Genomic DNA, 25957 nt, shown 5'->3' with positions numbered 1-25957 from the left:
GCATTCTGTTTCCATCCATTGAGAAGCTATCCTACTCTTTTAACAAGAATACACAAAATCTGGGGCTGGGGATGTGCCTCAAGCGGTAGCGCGCTCGCCTGGCGTGCATGGCGGCCCGCGTTGGATCCTCAGCACCACATACAAACAAAGATGTTGTGTCTGCCGATAAAATAAATAAATATTAAAATTCTCTCTCTCCTCTCTCTCTCCCTCTCTCACTCTCTCTTAAAAAAAAAAAAAGAATACACAAAATCTAAAGGTAATCAATATCTTACCCTTAAAACATAGCATTACTGATACATTTAAATAGTATTCTCATTTAAAATTTTTATCTAGTTTGTTTACTACACCTAATTTGTAGACACCCACAGTTTTTACTGCACCATTTTTATTGCAATACTGTGGCAGCAAAAAACAATGGAGCAGCCAAGTCTTGTACTGACCTCTGCTCTGCTGGCATGCAGAAGTCAGGGAGAGCTCCCACTATCCCATTTGGACCCCTACAAATCTGGAGGACTTAGAGGTAATGTGTGGCTTAAACCAATTTTAAGAAAAACTAGTAACATTTAAGAGACTGGTAATTACATCTTCAGCTTCAAAATCATGAAGGCTGTAGATGGCATGCTGGAGATCTGGAAGTGAAGGGGAAAATAAATAAGCAATTCGGTATTAATAAAGCATGAATCAAGAGGGAAAATGCTGAAATAAATCATTGGAAGAGGGGGTGGAAATGGACTTGAGCTGGGCTTGTATCAAGAGCTTAAGCTTTATATCAAGAGCTTAAGCTTTATCCAGAGGGCATATGGGAGCCACAGTGGAATCTAAAGGGGGGTGTGACTCTAGTTTCTGCCTGTGATTTATACTTGGAGACACCTCCCAAATGCCTGTGTCTCACAGGGAACCACACTGCAACCAAGACTATGTAGAAACCTTTAACAGTCTACTGAAGAGAGAGGATGAAAGTTCAAATAATGATATTTTTAGTCTCAGCAACCGTGAATTAAACCAGGCTTTTACTGAGCCCACTATATACTTGTTCTTGCTAACATCATGCCAATCCTACCAACGGGGCACTAGTGTTAATATCTCCATTTTAAGAAAACAAGAGTGTGAGGACAAGTAACTTGTCCAGGTCTCTCAGAACCCAGGTCTGTTGGACTAGAGTGCTATCTTCGCTCCCTTGGACTACAGCGTTGAAGTGGGGAGGAAAGGGAGGCAGATGTGAAAAACATCTAGCAGGTAAATAATAGTTATAATATAGAATTAGATGATGATGATGATGACGACGACGACGACAGGAATGAAAGGTAGAGGCGATTTCGGTCGTTTATCACATATTCGCGCCCTTAGTGCCAGATTCAGCGTCTGGGAAGAGGCAAAATTGATCGCCGCAATGGTGAGGAGCTAACGGTCCAAAACCATGAGAAACTCCGCAAAGCACAATTACAACACCTGCCTGGCTTTCTGGGCGGTGCCGCCCGCCCCGCCCGAAGAGGGGCGTGTCCCGGGCCACGTGGTCTGGCGTCCGCGCGCCGCGCTTCCGGGTTGGCTGCGCCGACGCAGAAGCAGCATCCGCGGCCCAGGAATCCCAGCTGCGGCCTGGGCAAGCCGGGGCCGGGGCGGCCGGGCTTTGGAGTGCCCGCCTGGCCTCCAGGTAGGCTGGGCCGCGACCCGGACCGCGCCGGGCGCCCATAACAGGTAGGTCCGCTGGGTGCCCGCGGTCCCTGAGCTGCGGAACCTGCGGCTGCGCGGACCCTTTGACGGCCGTCCTCCTGGCGGGCCCGCGGTTCTGGGCCTGGAGGCGGTGGCTGTCACGTGCCGTCGCTCCCGACTCTGCGGGGTTGGGACTGGCGCGGGTAATGGAGCTGGGGTCGCGCCGAGCGCCGTGTGACTCCAGCCAGGCCCTTCCACGTAGCGGTTCGGTGCAAGACCCCTTGTGGCTTACGTTGTTTTAACTTTGCAGCTTCTCCCAGATTCGCTTTGTACGCGTACATTTTCTTAGCTTTTTTTCATATTTCACAGATGAAAAATAGTTGATAATGTGCAAGATCAGGGCAGGTGTAGTTCTCACTACGATATTTGCGCATCCATAAAAGTTAGTGCGGGGAAGGACTTTACAGATGTTTGATCTTATTCCGTCATTTCCAGAGGCGAATGTGAGAGATTCAAAGGATGTTGGAAATTCACCTAGCAAAATCAGGTGCAACGGGAATAAGACCCAGGGCTAAGTTTTTAAGTAGACTTAAAAAAATAACAGCTTTTTTGAGATAATTAATGTGCTATAAAATTTACCCTTTTAATTCAAATCAGTGATACCTCATACATTTAGAGTTATACAAACCTCACTACACCACCCTCAAACCTCTTTTTTCAGTAGTACTCAGTTCCCATTCATCCACCCCAACCCCCCACTACTTCATGGCGGACACTAATATATTTCTATTGATTTCTCTATTGTGGAATGATTATTTCTAAATTTTTAATTAATATATTAGTGGTATTTTGTTATGGCATATTAGTTCGTACATATAACATAGTTTGATCAATTTCACTCCCCTTCACTTCCCATTACCATCCCTGTCCCTCTTGTTCCTCTTATCTGAAATACGGGATGTAGATCTATATCTACTTATCTGATAATTTTGGTGCAATATTTCTGAAATGGAGGCTAAATATCTGTCTCTGTCTACTTATCTGATGTTTTTATGCTATGTATTGAGCATCAATAACTGAATATGATAAAGTGAAATAATGATTATATGTTTAATTGCAAAAAAAGTAGTAGTAAAATTCATTAAACAATGTGAGGTTAATGCAGGTTCATACGAACCATTATTAGACAATGCTTCCTCCCTATTAAACATTGTCTTCTTATTTTAAATTTAAGCCGCCTTGACTTCTAAAGAAAATGGCAGAAACATCACCACAGCCTTCTGAACAGCTTGTTGTTCACTCAGATACTCACAGTGACACTGTCCTGGCCAGTTTTGAAGATCAGAGAAAGAAAGGCTTTCTCTGTGACATTACTTTAATCGTGGAGAATGTGCATTTCCGGGCCCACAAAGCCTTACTTGCTGCTAGTAGCGAATATTTCTCAATGATGTTTGCAGAGGAGGGGGAGATCGGCCAGTCCATTTATATGCTGGAAGGCATGGTTGCAGACACCTTTGGCATCCTGCTAGAATTTATCTACACAGGTTATCTCCATGCTAGTGAGAAAAGTACAGAACAAATCCTGGCTACTGCTCAGTTCTTAAAAGTCTACGACTTGATAAAGGCTTATACAGACTTCCAGAATAATCATAACTCCCCAAAGCCAACAACTTTGAACAGAGCTGGTACTCCAGTCGTTGTTATTTCCAATAAGAAAAATGATCCTCCAAAACGGAAACGGGGAAGACCAAGAAAAGTCAATAGTTTGCAGGAGGGGAAATCAGAACAGGCTGCAGAGGAGGAAATCCAGCTAAGAGTGAACAATTCGGTTCAGAATAGACAAAACTTTGTGGTTAAAGAAGGAGACAATGGTGTACTGAATGAACAGATTCCAGTAAAAGAAAAGGAAGGATCTGACCCTGCTTGTGAACCAGGTAGAATGGAGGAGATGCCCACTGAAAAAGATGAGAACTGTGATCCTAAGACCCAGGATGGGCAGGATCACCAGAGTAGATGCAGCAAGCGGAGGATTCGGAGGTCTGTCAAACTTAAAGATTATAAACTTGTTGGGGATGAAGACGACCAGGCTTCAGCCAAGAGGATATATGGAAGGAGAAAGCGCCCCAGTGGTCCTGAGGCCCGCTGTAAAGACTGTGGCAAAGTCTTTAAATACAATCACTTTTTAGCAATCCATCAGAGGAGCCACACAGGTAATTACACTTTTGCAGCTTATTGCAATGCATTTTGGAATTTGGAATAGTAATGATAATAATAGCTTGTATTTACTGTGTGTCTTACATGTGACAGGCATTGTAATATAGCCTTTGTACAAGTTACTACATGTAATTCTCATAGTAATCCTGCTGGGTAGGTAATATTATGCTTGTTTTACAGATGAAAAGACTGAGTCCCAGAAAGCTTGAATAACTTGCCGAGGGTCACCCATTTTGTAAGAGAGCTGGGATATGAACCCTGCTAACCTGATTCCAGAACCCCTCTTAATTGGAATAGTTGGTTCAAAGCTTTAGCCTCATCCAGTTATCAAGCTTTGGCCCCACTCGCTCTGTTTTGTGATTCTTAAACATTCTTCATCTTGACCAAAACATTCTTTTGCTCAGTTCTGTGTTGGTAACTTTATAATTCAGCCCTCTAGCTATAGATGCTTTCCCCTTTTTGGTCCCTCTGGCCCAGTGATGTCCATTAGACTCTTGTGATGACAAAATGTTCTCTATCTTCACTATGTAGAATAATGGCCACTAGCCTCATGGGATTTTGGGGGGTGGGGTGTAGGGGGGAACTGGGGATTGAACTCAGCGGCACTCAACCACTGAGCCACCTCCCCAGCCCTGTTTTGTATTTTATTTAGACTCAGGGTCTCACTGAGTTGCTAGGCACCTTGCTTTTGCTGAGGCTGGCTTTGAACTTGCAACCCTCCTGCCTCAGCCTCCCAGGGTGCTGGGATTGCAGCACCACTGCACCTGGCACCTCATAGGATTTTGAGCACTCAAATTATGGCTAATGTGACTGGGAAACTGAACTTTTAAATTTTTAGTTAATGAAAATTTGAATATCCACTATACTGTACTGTGCAGTGCTAGCAAGAAATCTCTTCCTCCTTTAAGCCTTCTCTCAGGTGCTTAACTCACTCTGCTTTGGGACAGGTTATAGTTGCCACTTATATATTCCTCACTTTAATTTTAAACTTAAATATAAGGACTGGTACTAAATCTTCTGTCATTTAGCAGCTTGCTGTCATCTGATGCTATGGTTCACAATAGCCACATTAGAATTGCCTGAGAGCTTATGTGCCTGACTCCTACCCCCAGAACTTCCTATTTAATTATCTAGAATCTTGGTGTTACAGGTACTTTTTTGTACTAGGTTGCTTTTGGGGGAGGGTGGGAATACCCAGGATTGAACTTGAGGTCACTTGACCACTGAGCCACATCCCCAGCCCTATTTTGTATTTTATCTAGAGGCAGAGTCTCACTGAGGTGCTTAGTGCCTTGCTGTTTCTGGCTTTGAACTCTCCATCCTCCTGCCTCAACCTCCTGAGCTGCTGGGATTATAGGCATGTGCCACTGCTTGCATTTTGTTTTTTATTTTTTAATCAAAATACATATGTACATAGCTGAGCACAGTGGCACATGCCTGTAATACCATGGTTTGGGAGGCTAAGGCACGAGAATTGCAAGTTCAAAGCCAGCCTCAGCAAAAGCGAAGCACTGAGCAACTCAATGAGACCCTGTGTCTAAATAAAATACAAGATAGGGCTGGGGATGTGGATTAGTGGCTAAGTGCTCTGAGTTAAAAAAGATACAGATGTGTCTAATTTAAAGAGTTAAATCACACTCAGAAAAATGAGAAATTATACCCCATCTGATTCAAATGTATGATATGTCAAGATCATTGTACTGTCATGTGTAAATAATTTAAAAAAATACAAATTCTTATTAAAAAAATAAATACAGAGTTAAATCATTCTGTAAGACTTGTTAAGGAAAAAAACAGCATGTAGGATCTTTCCTTTTGCCTTCTGGATTCTGGAACTTTAATGTGGATCTGTTTTCTTCCATTTTGTTGGATACTAGATAGATCCATACAGTTTAGAAACTCCTTTCAGTTTCAGAAAACTTTACTGAATTATTTCATAGATGATTTCCTCCCCTCTATTTTCCCTGTTCTCTCTTTCCAGGTGTGCTGTTTGCATGTTGAACCTCCTGGACCCATCTTCCAATTTTCTCATCATTTTGCTCATATTTTCCATCATTGTGTGCTGTACTTTAGGGAGAGTTCTACTTTATCTTTCAGCCCTTAGAGATTTTTCTGATTCTACTTTTATACTTTTTACTTCTAGAACCTCACCTTTTAAAATATTTTTTTAAAACTTTTTCTTCACTCAGGGCCGTCTGTTTTTTCTGCACATACCTTTTTTCTCTTCTTCTTCTTCTTGTTATCTGTCTCTGCTACTAAAGTCTTTCCTTGAATGCCTACTTCATCATATGTTAGAGTAGGTTTCTAAAAGCATACCAGCCTTGCAGGTATGGAAAGTGCCTGTGAAACAGTAGCCTTACTGGAGAAGTTGTGGCTGGGCCCTACTTCCTTAGAGATGCCTGGTGGGGCATTTGTAGCTCTCTTACCTCAGGCTAGTCACCTTCTAGGAAAAAGGCCTTTACTTTCCTACCTGGAAGCACTAGGCCTAGCTGCTAGTGTCTGAGTAGCCTCTCATTATCCCAAATATATCCTTTAACCTCATCTCACCAGTGCCTGACAATCCTTAATCCAGAAACATTTTCTTTTACTGTCTTAGAAAATAATTTCCATCTTCTCTTGGCAGAGGGCAAGTGTCCTGCCTGTATGGAATAGGAGACTGGGTTTGGGTATCTTAACTACCTTTGAAATCGACTGTTCTTTACCCTCCCTCACTCCTGTGTTTAGAGATTACAGTTATTGAGCCTTTTGGAGGCTCTGTCTTAAAAATTTGGTTGTATCTTGTTGCTCTTCACTGCTTGCTTTGGGATTATCTCTTTCAGCTTCCAAACTTTATTGCCAACATTGTCTCTCCTGTAACACTGGTCTTTGGATATATGTCTTTAAGAGAAACTTCTTTATTATCATTTTAATTTGGGAGGGAACAGAAAGTCATGCAGATTCTTGCTTACACCAAGCTTTTGGGGCTTTTATTCCAGGGGAGCGACCCTTCAAATGTAATGAGTGTGGAAAAGGCTTTGCCCAGAAGCACTCTTTGCAGGTCCACACCAGGATGCACACAGGCGAGCGGCCATACACCTGCACCGTGTGCAGCAAGGCTCTGACCACCAAGCACTCACTGCTGGAGCACATGAGCCTGCACTCAGGTAGCTGGGCTTGCAACAGAGGGCCACATGCCACCAGATTCCCATTCCTTGGGGTGGACATTGTTGGGATCTAAATGGTGTTTTCTCAGACTGATACCATTTCCCACATGGTGTCATTGAAAGATTGAATTAGACCTCTGTCATAGTGGAGTTCAGAGTTAAACAGCACTGACCTTTAATTAGAGCTGTAAACTGGCTTAGAATTAGCTTACTTTGAATGTCTTTGGGGAAAATTTGAATTCTCCAATTCTACACCAATCTCCACTTCTCTCTCTTGCCTTTATATACCTTTGCACATTTTAAGTTCCTGCTGAAAACTCTGAAGGCTTTTGGGTGTATAGGCAATCCATTTGTATCATTTACAGAAAATGGGAACCTGGGCCCACTATGTTAGTTACCTTATTAGTGTGTGATTATTCTAGCTCTCTAGTATTTTGCATGGTTCAAGTATTTTATCTTTTATTTGGCAGGACAGAAGTCTTTCACCTGTGATCAGTGTGGAAAATATTTCAGCCAGAAAAGACAACTAAAGAGTCATTACCGAGTTCATACAGGTACAATGACATAAAGTGAGAGAAAATTTAGATTAATGGAGAAAAAAATGCAAAGACAAATTGTTTCTGAAACATTAGGTTGATATCATAGAAGATAAATGGGTATTTATGGGAAAAGTCTTAAAAAAGGCAATCTAAATTAGAGGTTGTTGTGTTATTCTACACTATGTGTGATTTAAATTTAATTTTTGTATCATAGTTTCGATGCCACACACAGAACCCCTACAGAATTAGTATCTTTTAAAAGTGCAACTTGCCCAAGAGGGCTTCAGTTGATAGGTTGTTAGTGATGCCTAGAGAGATACCACTTATGGCAGTTAGTCCAGGCTTTCTCCCACCTGGTCTAGTCACTGTCCTTTTCTTTTTTTCTGTCAGCTGATAAGAAATGAAGGAGGGGGTAAGAGCATGATGCAAGATCAACTGGCCAGTCACTCTAGTGCTTTGATGGAAAAAGTTTATGCTTAGGAGGACTCAGAGGGTCCAGTTCTTTCAGGGAAACAGTGAGTTGAGGTACATAGGGAAATATTAACTGTTAACCAAATTAATAAAAAATATTTCTTGTTGTTAAAGTCCCATATTTAAAGTGATTATTTTTCAGGGAAGTGCTTTAACACAAATCACTGAAGAAATGCAGGGAGAGCATATATGCACTGACACTTTTTTTATTGTTGCGACAAGGCCACTCATTACCGGAATGCACCCACTGTCAACGCAAATTCATGGATGTGTCTCAGCTAAAGAAACATCTACGAACACACACAGGTAAGACACCTTCTCATTTATCTTCCTTAGTACACTTGATGTTTTTAGCAGTGACAAATGAAGTTTCGAGTCCCCTCCTCAGCCTGTATTTGGGAATGTTTGTGTACATTAGATGAGATTTCTAAGTAGAACATTTAAAAGCCCAAGGCAGAATATTGTTAGCACTGTTCTGTGGGGACATCCCATCTCTTTGTAGTTAGAAAATGGAGATTACTCGATGGGCATTATGAAAATTCATTTAGTTCCACAGAATAATACAAGTCTATTTCTGTGCTTCACTCTTAATTTACTTCAGCATTGAAGATGATCAAGATAAATTGTTTACTAAGTAAAATAGAGGGAAAGTAACAAACACTGAGAATTCACCACTTTCACCTCTGGAACTAGCACTTAACCACGTAAGCATTACCACTTTCTAAAAACACAGCTACAGGAATAAAGAGGAGGCAAATTGATTAGGTCAGGGTAGATTTTTTTTATTTAAGATTAGAAAAGTAAAACTGTGATTCTCTTGTACCTTTTGGTAAGGGGCACATAAGAAAAACTTGTTATTGTGGGGCTTTTTGTTTTTTTCTGTAGGGGGGTACTCAACCACTAAGCCACATTCTCAGCCCTATTTTGTATTTTATTTAGAGACAGGGACTCATTGAGTTGCTTAGCACCTCACTTTTGCTGAAGCTGGCTTTGAACTCACCATTCTCCTGCCTCAGCTTCCTAAGCCGCTGGTATTACAGGCGTGCACCACAGTTCCAGGCCTGTTGTGGGTTGGTTGATAACATAATGATTCTTGTTAAATTGTACATTGAAATTATGTATCAGAATGGTTTATAGTGCTTTGGACTTTTTTTTTTTTTTAGTTGTAGATGGACACTATGACTTTATTTTTATGTGATGGTTAGGATCAAACCCAGTGCCTCACATGTGCTAAGTAAGCACTCTACCACTGAGCCATAACCCCAGCCCCTGGACTTTACTTTTTAAATGCAGGTTGAATATCTCTAATTCAGAATCCAAAATGCTCCAAAATCCAAAACTTTTTGAATATGGATATGATATTTATAAGTAGAAAATTCTACACACAACTTCATGTGATCGATCACAGTCAAAATATAGAGGCACTAGAAATATCGTGCAGAATATTTTCAGACTATGTAAAAGAGGTTTATGTGAAACATAAATGGATTTTCTTTTAGACTTGGGTCCCTTCCCTATAATATCTCATTATATATATACAAATATTCTAAAATTGGGAAAAAGAATCCAAAATTCAAAACACTTCTGGCCCCAGGCATTTCTGAAAATACTCAGCCTGTATCAGTTTTCTTAAAGTCAATAAATTATCTTATGGGTTGTGAGTTTTATGAAAATGGTGTCTCTATAGTCTTTTCACAGACACCATTCGTGGTTTCTGCAAAATTTAATTATCTATTCAACACATATTTACTGAGTAGTTACTGGGTACCAGGCACTGTTTTAGGCCCTGAATGAGAGGGACAGAGCCCTGTTGGTAAGGGGCTAACATTCAGAGATAGAGAGTAAAAGAGTGTGTAACGTGTTAGGTAGTGGTGAGTGCCATGAAGAAGTAAATGCAGGGTAAGAAGCAGTCTGGAATTGCTTTTTTATGTAGGGACTGTTCTAGAAAGGTCTCACTGATAGGAGGTACTTTGGTTAGAGATCAGAATGTGGGAAACAAGCCAGTCGTTGTGGATATCCAGTCAAGAGCATTCTAGGTGGGGACGGGACAGCAGGTAAAAGCCTTCAGACAGAAGCATTTCTGACATGATGCAGAAATGCCAAGAGGCAGGAGCTAAAGCAGAGCAGGGAATCTGGGAATAGGAGAAAGTGGTATAGCTGGGCATTGGTACAGGGGTTCTCAGTTTAGCTACACACTTTAGTCACCTGAGAAGCTTTAAAAAAAAAGAAAAGGCCTGGACCAGAGCCTCTGAAGTGCCTCTCTGTGTTTTTTCTGTACTCATAAGCACCTAAAGACCATAAAAGACTTTGAATTTTATTCCAAGTAAGATGCCTATACCTAAAGGGATGAAATGACATGATTTTGAATTTTGCCCATTTTTGTCCCATTGTCCCATATGTGGAACACCTGTACAAACATATATATACATAAAATATGAAATATAATTATAATAGGATAATTACAATAGTATTAGTATTAGCTAATGTTAATACATAAGCTGTAAATTGTTTCCAACCTATTTTATGGCACTTGTGACAGTTTCATTGAAATATTCTCAGAATTGAAAATTTTGACTCTATGGGTTAATAGAATAACTGTATCTGTCATATGGGGTAGGGTGAGTTAAGGCTGGAGGTGAAAACGCATCATAAGGTTGTTGTAATGATGGGGAGGTTGGCTCAGTGGGGCAGCAGTAGAGATGGCAACAACTCTGAGAAGGTGTTCAGCATGTTTTGTTTGTGGTTGGATATGGGAGTGAGATACGGAGGAGGCAAAAGCAACTGGAAGGAACAAAATCTGGAGCAGACTGGGAGGAACAGATTACAGGACTTAAGAATTTGTCATGTCAGATCTGAGGGAAGCGATACAGGCAGAGCTATGAATGTGTGCACTTACACATGTGCCTGTAAATAGTGTGTGAAGTTACTATGGACTCTCCAGAGAACCAGATGGAACAGGGCTGAGGTGGCCCAGTCCTGTTGATCAGTGCCAGAGAAGTTTTATCTCCTAAGAATGAGCCATAAAGCATCTGGTCACTGTGAGTAGACCAGAAGTGAGTATGTAAAGGAAGCGAAGATCTTCCCTTATAATCCCTGTGAGCCCTTCATAGCCTATCTACTTTGGAGAAGCAAAAGACAGTGGATGGTAGATGTGTCATTGGGGCAGGGGGTGGGGTACACAATATAAAGTGTTTGGTATGACCTTGAAACTAAGCCACTAACAAATTTGGGGCTCTCCGATGGCTGGGACTATGATCCATCTGTCCCTAGCACAGAGAAGCTACTTGATATGGTGTCGAAAAGCACCAGTCAACCTGTTACCTGCGCTGGGCCTGGTTGAGCAGTACAGATCATGTCAGCAGAGCCATGCTCAGTTGGAAAACCTGGATTGACGTTCATATCTTACATCTTCAAGGGCAGACTCTCTCAGGGTTAGATGTTCTGCACCAAGCACTAGATAAGTCAAAGGCAAAATAAATGTATTTTATTCCCTAAGAGGGTATCCTTAGTGAGGGAGATGAACCTATTTGAAAGGGATGTCAGGTGTCTGGCAGATGGTCGGTACTGATGAGCCAAAGGGAGAGGATGCCTAGCTTAGGCTTTTGAGCTTGCATCTGTGCTTGTCTCTGTACCTGGAGCTGTGCAGGCTTATTTGGATCAGTTGAAATCAAGCAGATTCACAAAACTGGTAGGCAGTGAATATATGAACAAAGGGGCTACATCTTCCTGACATCAGGGTACACAGAAACCATGATAGTGATCTAAAACTTCTTTGGTTAGCTGGGGGCAAGTCAAGGGAATTATCCCAAGCAATGGAAAAGCCCGGTGTGAGGCATTTCCAACTCCATAGTGCAGCCCTACTCCTCATGCATCCCTGACCCTTGGATGGTGTTAGGTAAACACTGGTTCTACACTGCAGGCTCCCACTCACCTGTGGATGGCCCTTCCTAGTCACCCATAATAAAGTTTATTAAGTCATAGTTTCATTCAGAGCCTCATTTGCTTGGGTTGGATTTGAAGCTACCTCAATCTCCTCAGTTATATGTTAAGATGGTCCATTAATGTTGCTTATTCCCACCTTCCTGAGAGCTGGGGCTTCTCACCACAGCATGTTTTTACAGTGTCTACATGCTGTCTATTAAGAATCTCAAGACAAGCTGGGTGTAGTGGCACACACCTATAATTCAAGCTGGTGGGAAGGCTGAAGCAGAAGGATCACAAGTTTGACACCAGCCTAGGCAGCTTAGTGAGACCCTGCCTCAAAAAAATTAAAACGGCTGGGGATGTATTTCAGTGGTAGAGTGCCCCTGGGTTCACTTCCATTGCCCAACCCACCCACCCCCCACACACACACCAAAAAAAAGGAGAGATGACGAGTATCAGGACAAAGCAGTAGAGGTCCGAGCACAGAGGGGATGAGTTACATTCCCCAAAAGATCTGGGAAAGCATCCATAGGAGAAACCTAGACCAGGAAGCCAGAGCATGTTCTGAGAGCAGAAAGAGGCACCTGCAGACAGGAGCAGGGAATGTAAGCTTGGCGATATGAGAGCCTAGCATCCAAGAGTAGTACAAGAAATTCTGCCGTGCATAGATGGGATGGGACTGCCAGGCAGTGGGCAGACCACCATGATGGCAAGCATGGGGTAGCTTTTAAGCAAGGGAAAAGGGACATTTTATTTGTGTCTTTAAAAGGACTCAGCAGCCCCAAGAGGGACAGGTCTGGGGATGAGCTGGTTAGCAGGCCCTAAGAGAGATGAAGACTTTCAAGTCAAGAGAGTGGAATGAAGAGATGTATTCAGGAGATTTTTAGTTCCTACGTATATGATAAAGTGTTAATTTACCAAATAAGAAAGAGTGAGTACCCCAGTAAGAAACTGGGCCGGGGATGTGCGTCAGGAAGACAGTATAGGAATGGCAAGTAAACCACTCTAAAACCCTTTTAATCATCAGAAGAGGAGTGTACATAGTTTTTGTCCATTAGATTAGCAAATACATGAGGTAATGGACATCTGTATGTATTGTTGGTGGAAATAAAATTTGGAAGCTTTCTAGAAAGAAATTGGCAATATTTATCAAAATTTTAACTGTCCAACTGTGAAAAGATGTTTGTATAGAGATATTGATTATAAGCAAGATTGACTATAATGTCACAAACTTAAAAACAACCTATATGTCCATCACTAAAGGATTAAGCAGGTATGTTTTGGATAATATACAGAGAACTACAATACAACCTTTTAAAATGTGATATGGCTTTACTTGAAAGAATAACATTGTACTGGGTGTGAACTTTGTACTTCATGTGCATATGCACCAATGGATTTGCATGTAAAGGTGTTTATCACAGTGTTGATTGGTTATTGAAGAGAGGAGAATGTGGAACACTTTATGCATTCTTTGTACCTCTCAATATCATTTGAATATTTTACAATGAACTTAAGTAATTTTTGTAAGAAAAAACACGACTATGTTCCACATGTGAAGCAGGATTCTCAGGAGGGAAAATGTATAGGACTGAATTGCTGGTTAACATGGAAAAAAGAGAACTGGGAGTATCACTGTGATTGTTGTGCCTGGCTGGGACAGGGATTGGGTGGTGCTGCCATTAACGAAGAAAGCCATCCAGGTTTGCACTGATGGCAGGGGCAAATCACTGAGGTCAAATAAATATTGAGTAAAAAATTCTGTATGGAGCCCAGACATGGGTTTACAAGTCTCCCAGCTGGGTGCAGGGGTGGTGGATTAGCCAGCTGAGAAGAGGCTGTGAAAGGATCCCTGAGCTCCCTCCTTCTAGCAGTGTTCCACTAGAGGAGCGTTTAGTCATACTTGTGTCTCTGCCCTTAATTTTAATCAGTGTTGTCTAGTTCTCCTGTAACAAATTTCCTTCTGGTCCCACTCCCTAAACTTAGGCCCTGTCATCTCATCCTTGTCCCTCTCCATTGGCCTCCTGCCACCTCCTGGCCCAGGCCTCAGCACCTTGTATGTAGAATATAACAAGAAGGCTTGCTTCCAGCTTACAGTACCCATCATTCCCAGACTTAATTTATAGTAGTTTTGGCATGTCACCATTCTACTAAAAACCTTCAGAGGCTTAAAGGTCCTTTGCCTAGAATTTATGGCTCCTCATGGTGTGGCCTCATCTTTTAGCTCTACCACTCCCTAGGATGAATTCTTGTCCTTCTTTACCACGTGACTATTTCCAACACAAGCATTTTGATCATACCATTGATACCAGTGACCTACTCAGGGCTTCTCTCCAGTTTGGCCCTATCCTGCCTCCACTGACTTCCACTATCCTGTCTGGACTCAATATTGTTGATACCGCTCATTTGATCATTCACTCAAATACAGCTTTGCCTTGCTTATCTTCTCAAATAGACTATACATTCCTTTTTGAGATAGTGATCATGCTTTTTTTTTTCTGTTTCTTAGCTCTGAACTTTGTTTTTTTTAATTGCTCACAACATTACAAAGCTCTTGACATATCATATCTCATACATTAGAATCAAGTGGGTTATGAACTCCCATTTTTACCCCAAATACAGATTGCAGAATCACATCGGTTACACATCACATTTTTACATACTGCCATATTAGTGACTGTTGTATTCTGCTACCTTTCCTATCCTCTACTATCCCCCCTCCCATCTTCTCTTCTGAACTTTGTTGATGGTCAAAAATTAATAAAACGGAATTGGTCATTTGTCAAAGGTGGCAGAGCTGTACACAGGGAAATCAGGGAGGCAGAAGACTTTCATCAGTGCTGTGGTTTGAATGTGTCCCCACATTCCCCAGAGTTCATGGGTTGGAAACTTAATGGCTGATTGCAATCATTTTAAGAAGTAGGACCTTGTGGATTAATGCCATTATCACAGAAGCAGACTCCTGATAAAAGCATGCATTTGGCTCTTCTCCTTTTTCTCAAGTGTGCTCTTGCCTTTCCACTTATTTTTCTTTTTTTGCAGTACTAGGGATTAAAAACCCAAGAGCACACTTACCTCCACCACTGAGCTATATCCTCAGCCCTTTTTTTAATTTTTAATTTTTTGTTAGGATCTTACTAAATTGTGGAGGCTGGCCCTGACCTTGATCCTTTGGCCTTAGTCTCCCAAGTTGCTGGGGTTACACCATCTTGCACTTTTCTGCCTTGAATGAGGTAACACATTAAGAAGGTCCTCACTAGCTGCAAGTCTCTTGACCTTAAATTTTTCACCCTCCAGACTGTAAAAAATAATTTTTTTATAAATCACCCAATTCTCAGGTGTTCTGTTATAGCAACACAAAGTGAACTATGACATTCATATTCATACTGGCTAGGAAAATTTGTCTTATTATACTGCTCATTCCCTCAAAGAGCTGTAGCTGCAAAATATTGTTTCTGGAAAAAATTCCCATTAATTCAAATGATTGCCTGCTCTTAAAAATAATGTTTTCTGGGGCTGGGGATGTGGCTCAAGCGGTAGCACGCTCGCCTGGCATGCACAGGGCGCTAGGTTCGATCCTCAGCACCACATAAAATAAAATAAAGATGTTGTGTCCACCGAAAACTGAAAAATAAATATTAAAAAATAATAATAATAATGTTTGCCAACAAATTTTCTGAGATAGAAACCCAGCTGGAATTGAAGAGTAAAATTAACATTGTTATTTGTGTTTCTGACACAGAACTTTAAAATCACAAGCAAACAGAACAGGTACTCAGTCTTTGAATTTAATTGAGAGGGGGAAAACCAACCAAGATCAAAGTAGACTCCAGCTCTGATTTAGAAAGTGGCCTGGTCTTGATGCAGTTGGGTGTGGTGGTGCCCCCCTGCAATCCCAGGAACTCAGGAGACTGAGTTAGGAGGATCACAAGTTCGAGGCCAACATCAGCAATTTAGGAAAACCCCGTCTCAGAATAAAAAATAAAAAGGGGTGGGAGAGTAGTTAAGTGGTAGAGCACCCCTGGGCTCAATTTCTAGTAGGGGGAGGGGATGGAGTTAATGATGCAAAGATGCAGATTTATCCAGTTAGTAACAGGTATCTTCTCCTTAAGTGCAACTCGGAGAATTGTCAAGCCTGAAAGGGAAGCTAAGGGACCATCCTCCCTTAAAATTGCACTTACCCTTGCTTTTCTCCAATTGAAGTGGGATTTTGTTGCTTTATGTATATATATGCTTCATACATGTATACTTTGTTGCTTCGTATATGTATATTTTATATCACATAAAATATGTATTTCTGTCATCTACATTAGAAACAATTTTGTTTCTTGGGGGCACAGTGTGTTATTATGTTAGTGCAAACTAGCACTGAATAAACATTTGTTGATGTTAATGAAGCAGAGTAGGGTTTGAACAGTCATACTGTCTAATGTGGGCCTTAGTTCACCCGTGTAAAATTCAAACATTCATCAGGGATTTCTGAAATAGAGAGAAAGGCCAGATCCTAGGCACTGGGGACTAGGAGTAGATAAGCTCACAGATTTTCTTACATAACAAGGGAAGAGATAGGTAATAAGTACAGTGTACAGTATATGAGATGGTGGTAACATTATGGAAAAACTAAGTCAGGGAGTGGATCAAAGAGTGTACGGTGGTGGTAGTCGTGGAGATTGTGGTGATAAAACCACTGGTAAAGCAGCACATGAGAGATGAGGTGAGTGCTCTCTCCCTGGGAGAGATCCTGAAATGAGCTCAGGGAGATTTGGAGCCAGGAAGATGTGTGGGAAGGTACAGATCTGTGATCCCTTTGTAGGCCAATGGTTTTCTTGGCTGATACCTTGGGATGGTGAGCCATTAGAGCATTTGTAGCCCCAGCTTGGAGTGATCTGACTCTGTACCAGGGATCACTCTGGCTGTTGCATTGACAATAAGTGGCAGAGAAACAAGAGGCCCTTTTGGAGGTTACCCCTGTGATCCAGGAGGGTTGGTGGCAACACACATCCAGGGTGGCAGCTGAGGAAATGATTCAGGAGGGATGGTATGGCACAGACTAGTGGCAGGTCAGATTCTGGGTATATTTGAAAGGTAGATATGCCTGTGAATAATATATAAGTCACCCTACTGTACAGGAGTCCCTGCAAAGGTTATATGGGCTACCTAACCAGCAGTAAGGTAGGAGTGTAGAAAGCACTATTAGAACTAAGAGTGGAAAATATAGGAGAAAATATAGTGAGTTCCTTTGTTTCCTGTATGTAAACATGACCTCCTCTTTTGGTTTTGAGGTGTTCAAGGAAACAAAGCATGCCTGCTTCCTCTGCCTGCTCTTGACACTCAGCTTCATGTGGGGTGCAGAGCAGTTGCGTTGTTGTGCTTTCTTCCTTCTTGCTGATTGCATTTGTTTTTTAAACATTGTGGAACCATGAAGTGGTTCAGAGTTTTTTTAAATGCCAAATATGTATTTTTATATGTTTCCCTTTTCTTAGGTGAAAAGCCATTTACTTGTGAAATCTGTGGCAAGTCTTTCACAGCAAAGAGTTCTCTTCAGACCCACATCAGAATTCATCGGTAAAGTTCTGCAGATATTTCTATGGTGTTGTTCTTTGGGATGACATATTACCTATATAATCCTGTTCCCCAAATTGTGACTCTGGTAGTTTGTTATTTTGTTTTATCTTTCCTTTCTTCCTTTTTTTTTTTTTTTTTTTTAATTTGCTTGTTTTACCTTCTCAATAATGAAATTCCTCACTTAGGTAAAATTAGCAATACGATGCTGACCAGTAAAGATTTGCATTGTTGATTTCATTTATTTAATTTTTATTTTGAATTGGGGGCTAGTCCAAAGCATGAATCTTTGATTAAAAATAAGCATTAAATTCTAATTTTTTCTGAATGTTTTACTCACAAAATTACATTAATCATGTGTACCTATTTGGACATTAGAGTCTAAAAAATGACTGTAAGAACTAAAACAAAACTATGTATACAGCGTAAATACTTTCTTATCTGAAATATGTACAATGGAATCATAAAATGTTATTACATCTAGCCCAACCCCATCTGCCACCTTACCTCAAGCACCACACCCATCCCTTGTTTATTTTTTTCTCAAACCTTTTTAAATTTTTTTTCAGATTAGAAACTGAAGCCCAAGGAAATGTAACTTGCCCTGCATCCTTAGTGGGAACCCATGGTTTACGTACTCAAAGACTAGGCATAACTAGCCAGGAAGTAATAAATAGGTATTTCTGTTTTAAAATAAAATGTGTGTTTTCTTGTAGAGGAGAAAAGCCATACTCCTGTGGCATCTGTGGCAAATCCTTCTCTGACTCCAGTGCCAAAAGGAGACATTGCATTCTGCACACAGGCAAAAAGCCTTTCTCCTGCCCAGAGTGTAACTTACAGTTTGCTCGCTTAGACAACTTGAAGGCTCACTTGAAAATCCACAGTAAAGAGAAGCATGCATCAGATGCCAGCAGTGTTTCTGGTAGTAGTAGTAGTACAGAAGAGGTCAGAAATATTCTTCAGCTACAGCCATACCAGCTCTCTACCTCTGGAGAGCAGGAGATTCAGCTTCTGGTAACTGATTCTGTACATAACATCAATTTCATGCCTGGTCCTAGTCAGGGAATCAGTATCATGACTGCTGAGAGTTCCCAGAACATGACCGCAGACCAGGCTGCTAATCTCACCCTGCTCACACAGCAGCCAGAGCAACTGCAGAATTTAATTCTTTCAGCTCAGCAGGAGCAAACAGAACACATTCAGAGTCTCAATATGATTGAAAGCCAGATGGAGCCCTCACAGACAGAGCCAGTGCATGTAATTACACTGTCCAAGGAAACCCTGGAACATCTTCATGCCCATCAAGAGCAAACAGAGGAGCTCCATTTAGCAGCAAGTGCTTCAGATTCAGCTCAGCACCTGCACCTGACTCAGGAGCCTGAATCACCACCACCTACTCACCATGTGCCCCAGCCCACTCCACTTGTCCAGGAGCAAAGCTGACCTGTGAACATGTTTGACTGCTCCAGCTATAGCAGGATGGTAAATGCTTGAAATCAGGCTCTCTGAGCTGACAACTTAGGTTCTTAAAGAGATGTGATAGCCATAAGATGTTTATAATGTGCTCTGTCTGGGCAGCTAAACATGTTTTGTGTGTGTGTGTGTGTATGTATGTATCATGTTTCCTCTATAGTACCAAATAATGATAAATGGTTTTCATTTTCAATACAACATCTCTTAAAGAATAGGGTAATTTTTCTTTGAGGTGTTGATTTAGGCTTTTTGGTAAGTATTAAAATGTTCACCAGCCAAAGGTTATGGTCTTTCTGACCTTTCCAGTATATTCTTTATTCTTCAGAACAAATGAAGTCATATATAGATTGAATTGGGTAAAGTAGTTGCTTCTACTCCTTTATTTCTCTTAGGCAACACAGTTGCCAGTCCAAGATAAGTCAGGGCTAAATATGACAAATCACAACATTTAGTTGATCCCCTAAGGATAATTTTTATTTTTTTCTATACTAAGCATTGAACCCAGGGCCTCTCGAATGCTAGGCCAGTACTCTGCCACTGAACTACATCTTGTCCCTTTTTTTTTTTCCTTATTTTAAGATAACATCCTACTGACCTAAACTTGCAGTCCTCCTGCTTCAGCCTTCTTGAGTAGCTGGGACTACAGGCATGTAACCACCATGATGGTAACAGTAATTGGACATTTAATCTTTGTGTGGGACAGTGAGCTTACCATGCTTAAGGTATATTCAAGCCCATATAACCTGTATTCATAACTCAAAATCATAACAATAAAGCCAAAAGTATACTTTCTTTAAAATTCTGAATTCACATTTTTTGGAAAATACGGACGTGTGCATTTTTAAAAAGCAAGCTATTAAAATTTTAATTAAAAAGTTAAATATGAAGTTGGATCAAGGCATTCACCCTAAAAATAAACTGAATTTTGTCATAAATGATAGTTGATTTTCATGATGTGGTTAAAGGTTTTTTAGTTATCCTAGAAAATTTTACTCAAGTGTAATTTGTGTTAAAGTTACTGATTTCACATTGATCTATGAAAGTACTGATCTGTGTGTTGTGTTTGATACCTTTCTGGAGATACAAACATACGATCTATTTTTATTGCAGACTAGGTTAAGTCCTACAAAATGGCCACATCATTTTTAAAAGTATATCTTTTTCTAATCTTAAAAATAATTTGAGGGGCTGGGGATGTGGCTCAAGCGGTAGCGCATTCACCTGGCATGCGCAGGGTACTGGGTTCTATCCTCAGCACCACATACAAATAAAATAAAGATGTTGTGTCCACCAAAAACTAAAAAATAAATATTAAAAATAATAATAATAATTTGATTCATGGACCCTAAGCCAGCTATGTTATAGTTGTGTGATTTTTAAAGAATTTTTCAAAAGATAATATTATATTTGAATTAGGTTTTCAAGTTCAGTGTATTTAATTGAAGTCTTAACTGCTTTCTGTCACATAAACTGGTAAGGGATTTTTAAGAAAAGAAGTTGGGTTTTAGTATCTCTAGGTTAACATAATGATGGTAGAAAGAAGACCTCAAATTATTAAGACTTCACATCAGTTGTTTTCTTGTTCTAACATCTTTTATTTTCACCTGAATCCAGTAAGTTCTTTGGAGGTTAAAGTAATTGAGAATTCTTGAGGTTTGAGAGATAATGAAAATATTTTTGTTACTTACTTGTCAAAGTTATATTTTATTACATATAATTAATAAAAGTTCCAAAATTATATAATATGCTTCAACCAAAATATTAGATTGGGCCTGACTGGAAAAAAGGTATAATTTTTACAAATACTTTCACTACTACTTAAGGTTCTTGATTTCCTCATTTAAACTATTTATTTTGTTCTTAAAGGGGTTTGTTTTGTTTTGTTTTGGTGGTTGTGTGGACAGAATACCTTTACTTGTTTTTTGTGGTGTTGAGGATTGAACCCAATACCTCACACATGCTAGGCAAGTGCTCTGCCACTGAACTACAGTCCCTGCCCTGTTCTTAAAGTTTTTAACCAACTTTTCAAAGTCTCCTCATCCATGTTTTTTTCCTGGGAATACATAGTTTTAAAGTAGATGAATGAATGTTTACTCTGGATAGTTAGGTAATTATTCAGAAAATATGATTACATGATTGTTTATTATTTATTTATTTATTTGGTTTTGGTGCTGAGAATTGAACCTATGCTTGAGAGTGCTAAGTATAAGCCCTGAGTAAATTTACATGTTGTTGAGTTACACCCCAAGCCCAGGATTTATTTATTTAATTTTAAGATTTTTTTATAGTGCTGGAGATATTACTTAAGACTTTGCACATACTAGGCAAGGTCTCCACCACTGAGCTACATACCCAGCCTTTTTTGTTTGAAACAGTTGTCTCACTGTTGCTGGGCTAGTCTTGAATTCTTGGGCTCAAGTGATCCTCCTGCCTCAGCCTTTCAAGAAGCTTATGGCTGTTTAGTCAAGTTTAACTAGCTTTATAACCACCTACTTCTGCACTAAGCAAAATATAACTGAGCCACATAGGTAATTTTAAATTTTCTAGTAGTCACACTTAAATACAAAGAAATATGTGGAATTCGTTTTAATAAAATTTACTTAATCCAGTATTTGCCAAATATTTCAGCAGACAATTAATATAAAAAGGTATATTAGTGAGATATTTTGCATTCTGTTTTTCATGCTGAGTCTTCAAAATCTGGTATTTTATAATTCCTGTACATCTTGATTTGGATGCTAATGTTCAGTGGATAGTACTTGATCTGCATTTAGATTTTATATAATTTACAATGGAAATCCTAGACTCACACACCAAGTAGTTCCAGCAAATTTTTTTTAGTAACTGAAACAAGTGTCAGTTTATAATTTTCTGTTAAAATTAATTAAAGTTAAAATCCACTTTTCAGTTGCAAGTGCTTGATAGCCACATGTGGCTAGTGGCTCCTATTATGGACAGTACAGGCCTGTTTCTAGGTTGGGATTCGGTCCTGGCCATAACTAGATTATCTGACCACCAGTCAAGAAAATGAGAAAGTGACAGCTTTGTCAATCCAACCTCCCTTTGTGTCCCAAATACCCAAATATACATTCTGCCTTTTTGGATGAAATCCTTTTTTTGAAAATTTAGTGACTTCTATACCCAAATTCTATGACCTGTACTACTGTTAATTCAGAAACTGGCAAGGGGCAGTTGGGGGGGGGTGAGAAAAAACACAGAAAAAGCAGGGACCAAGTGGGACACTGTCCTCTGATGGAGAAACAGTGACCCAGAGCTAGCTCAGCATGTAGATTTTATCATCTAGAGGTTATTTGTGGGAAAATTCCAGTAAAACAGATAGACTTGAAGGTCACAGAATTCTCTATACCCTGGAGGTGGTGCCTGAGCTCAAGGTCCAGACTGATATAACTGTGCACCTTTGCATAGAGCCTCCCCAGGCCGGCCATCACCATAGCAACTAGACCATCTTGACCTGCACATTTGCACAGGAAGTTCCCAGCACAAACAGCCACGAGGCAGTCAGAGACCATGGTTCAAGTCATTACTCTCCACACCCAAATAAAATGGGTACACAAAAATGTTTTTCATAAGTCCCTGAGTATATGACTAGCATAATGTTTCGCAATTCATTTTACACTACATGTATACAACTTTTTAAAAATTGTTATAACAAGTATAGAAATATAGCATGCATTTCTTAGAAAAGAGAATGTGTTTGGAGGCCACTGAAACACATCCGGCTTTGAAATGAATCTTTGATTTTCTCTTAAGAGAGTTAGTGTTGGAAAGACTCAAGTGCTTACAATGGAAACAAAATTATTCATGTGCTTGCCTGTTGTTTCTCAAAACTTGTTTCTACTTCTACTCCATATATTTTCCACTAATGATTCTTGTGTTGATGTGACCAACAGGTTAAATGATGCTGAGGGATTAAGGGAGATTTACATTATAGCTGCTTACATATGGTTTTTATGAATTGGAGTCTTTACTACAGGCCAGGAGTGAAGCCAGGTGTGTTAGGTCTAGATCCTATCTTAGTGTTTCTCAAACCTTTTCCATTTTATGACACACAACATTTTTAAGGCACCTTGTGGTTTGAGGACTCCAGTCCTCTCTGGCCATGACTGACGACGTATTAGTTTCCTAGGGCTGCTATAACAAGTACCACAGACTGAGTAGTGTCAACAATAATTTATATTCTTACAATTCTGTAGTTCAGAAATTTGAGATTAAGGTGTCATCAGGGTTGGTTTCTGTAAGGACTGATGTCCTTGAAAAGGAAAAAATTTGGACACAGGCAGAAGGATGACTATGTGAAGACATCACATGTCTGTTGGATCAGCCCATCCTGATGACCCCATTTGTGACTTAACCTCTGTAAAGGCCCCATTTCCAAGTATAGTACACTCTGAGGTTCTAGGATTAGAGCTTCAGCATGAATTTTGGGCAGATGAAGGCAGAGACATAATTTGGACCTTACACCAGGTATCTGGGGTAAGAAAGGGAGCCATGACTAGGACACACCTATAACCCCTTAAAGCAGGTCTTAATCTTCATGCCATCCATGTGAAGTAAGTAGTATTGTTATTGTTATGCCCATTTTACAGATGACAACATTGAGGCCCAAAGAGATTATGTCTGTTGCCCAAGGTCATATAGTAAGTGGTAAAGCCAGGACTGAGGCACAAGCCTGGCTGTTCCCACGACCCTGGTTCATCATATGGGTTTAAACTAAAAGTTGAGGGTCTGTGTCTAAAATTTTATCATGCAGTTAAACTTAGCTAAAACATGAAAGTTACAGTCAATGGATCAACTACCATTTTAATAATAATCACATTAATATTTCAATACTATTGACTTAATAAAAATTTATCAAGCGAGTGAAAGTTACTACCAAGGTGAAAATGTCTTATCTAACATGAACCACTATAAGTGAGCCCTTCTTTCAAACTCTTAGGAAATTTTAAGTTTAGGACAGATTTGTAAAGTATTAAGGTAGATTTTTATTCTGTTTCCAAACTTAAGCCCAAATCCTTATGAACTGAAAACGCTTTGTCTTTCTTTTGAAAATAGGAATGAAGGAATGACCTCTAAAATATCCCTCTTGCCTGCCTTTGGTACATGGCAGTATAGAGGCGTGACCTCTAAAGAAGCTGGGATATCATTGTGATAATTAATCTTGCTTTCAGGTTGTTTATACATAATTAAGCAGCAAAGATTAACTATAATATTCATGTCCTTCTCCCTGGAAAGTTACATTAAGAAAACATTCAGTCATTTTAAACATAAAATGTAGGAACTTCACCACATGTAGGTAACCTTTAGTAAGGAATCTTGACTTTTTAAAAGTTTTCTGAAAAGCGATACTATATTATATGTGAAGTGTGGAAGAGGGAAAAATTGGAGCAGGAATCAGAAGCAGTGAGATTCTTGGATCCTGTATTTATTATTTATTTTGAATTCTTAATATCCATAATAAAACATTTTGAGTACAAATTTGGTCATGATTTCCAAAAGAGTAGTTTGACTTGTTCTAGTTAATTCATATTATTATTATCCTTGTTAAATGAAAAACTGAAGTTCCTTAGGCTTAATTAGAGTTAAAACTTTATTTTTTTAAATCCACCTCAGAATTTTCATGTGATTAAGTCGTTTCTGGACAGATGTTTCCTTTATTCTTTGTGTTTAAAGGGCAAGAGCAGTCTCCTAACAAAACATGCAAATATTTAAACTGACCCTCAACCTGTCTTTTGACTCTTTGTAGCCTCTAAAGATAAGGTCCCTTGTGTTATCTTTGAGTCTATTAAATCATATTTTGTTTTTGAAAAAGACATTGAGTAAAAATCAGCATTCAGGATACAGGATAAGGTTAGAGGGAAGTGGAGGACCCAAATTTGTAGTTCATCCATTCTAAGCTAAGAGAGAAAGCTGGGAGTCACTGAGTCTCTCTTGATAGTCCTCCCTCATCCCCCACCATAAATCCATCATCATCCAATTATGTCAGTTTTCCCTCAAAGGTTTTGAATCCATCCCCTGCTCCTGTCCTCATTGTACACCATGTTTCTTGCCTGCACTCCGTCCTCCCAAGGATCCTTACTGATCCTTTCTTCCTATGTCTCCCAGCCCCTACTCTGCTGGAGTTGGTGGTCCATTGGAACTCACCTTTGTCCCCTTAGCATCAAACAGGATTCCTTGCCAAAGGAATGGGTATTCATTATTAAGGCAAACACTTCTTGACCCTGCCCTGCTTAAAATCCTTCCGTGGTTTCTCACTGCATCTAGAATAAAATCCCCAACCCTGCTTCCCCTTGGGCCCCTCTTGCTCATTCTCACTTCCAGCAAACTCGCTTCCTAGCTATTGCCCAACACATACCCATCTCTCTCTTGCCTCAGGGTTTTGGGGTAAGTGGTTTCTCAGTCTTGAAAGTTTTCTCCCCTTGCTGTCTGACTCATGACTCATCTCAGAATTAGAGGAGGCCTCTCTTACCCTCTAATCTTAATCAAGCCACCATATCATAATCTTTCATGGCACAGTCTACACTTTGAATTCAGTTTGTAATTATTTTTACATCAGGAACTGTGTTTCTTCAAGCTCATACTGCTCCTGAGCAAGGACCATTGGTTTGGTTGGAGGCACTGACCTGCAGGTTCAAGGCTATATTATAAAGTGGATTAGACATGTCATCTGCAGTGCTAGGAACCTAGTTCTGACTCAGCCTAGGACATAAGAGGTTGGGAGGTGGTGGCATTGTGGGAAGACAGAACATGGTGTGGGACAAAGGAAAGGGATTTTTGTTAGTCAGCTTTTCATCATTGGAACCAAAATCGCTGACATGAGCAACTTAAAGGAGGGAAGATTTATTTTGGCTCTTGATTTCATGATTGCCTGTCCTTTGCTTTGGCCTTGAGGTAAGTGGGCATGGCAGCCAGGAAGCAGAAGGGAGAAGAAAAATCCTTCCAGGGCATCACCTTGCTCCT

General features: G+C 40.1%; 1 protein-coding gene across 8 annotated transcripts; it reads left to right on the top strand.

Moving 5' to 3' along the window:
• Positions 1-1493: 1493 nt before the first annotated feature.
• Positions 1494-20722, top strand: ZBTB24 (zinc finger and BTB domain containing 24). Of its 8 annotated transcripts, XM_081296684.1 has the most exons (8): positions 1510-1698; positions 2888-3863; positions 6843-7010; positions 7481-7564; positions 8243-8326; positions 17428-17509; positions 18223-18988; positions 19559-20722. In XM_081296684.1, exons 2-7 carry the CDS (start codon positions 2909-2911, stop codon positions 18947-18949), a joined length of 2100 nt encoding a protein of 699 aa, XP_081152810.1. In that variant the 5' UTR covers positions 1510-1698; positions 2888-2908; the 3' UTR covers positions 18950-18988; positions 19559-20722. The 8 variants fall into 8 exon arrangements, 6 of the variants coding, with proteins under 6 accessions (XP_081152811.1, XP_081152810.1, XP_081152809.1 ...); XM_081296683.1 differs by having other exon boundaries at positions 18223-20722; XM_081296686.1 differs by lacking the exon at positions 19559-20722 and having other exon boundaries at positions 1531-1698; positions 18681-18856.
• Positions 20723-25957: the final 5235 nt, after the last annotated feature.

Source organism: Spermophilus citellus (genome assembly GCF_964194105.1).
Source record: "Spermophilus citellus genome assembly, chromosome: 5".
In the NCBI taxonomy this organism is placed as follows: Eukaryota; Metazoa; Chordata; class Mammalia; order Rodentia; family Sciuridae; genus Spermophilus; species Spermophilus citellus.
This window is presented reverse-complemented; position numbering and strand designations above follow the sequence as displayed.

Bases quoted from the DNA above. Each gene is read 5' to 3' on its own strand.
- ZBTB24 (XM_081296684.1), top strand. From the start codon at position 2,909: ATGGCAGAAACATCACCACAGCCTTCTGAACAGCTTGTTGTTCACTCA. The intron at 7,565-8,242 runs GTACAATGACAT...TGTTGCGACAAG, and splicing joins TCATTACCGAGTTCATACAG to GCCACTCATTACCGGAATGC. The intron at 17,510-18,222 runs GTAAAGTTCTGC...GTTTTCTTGTAG, and splicing joins ACCCACATCAGAATTCATCG to AGGAGAAAAGCCATACTCCT.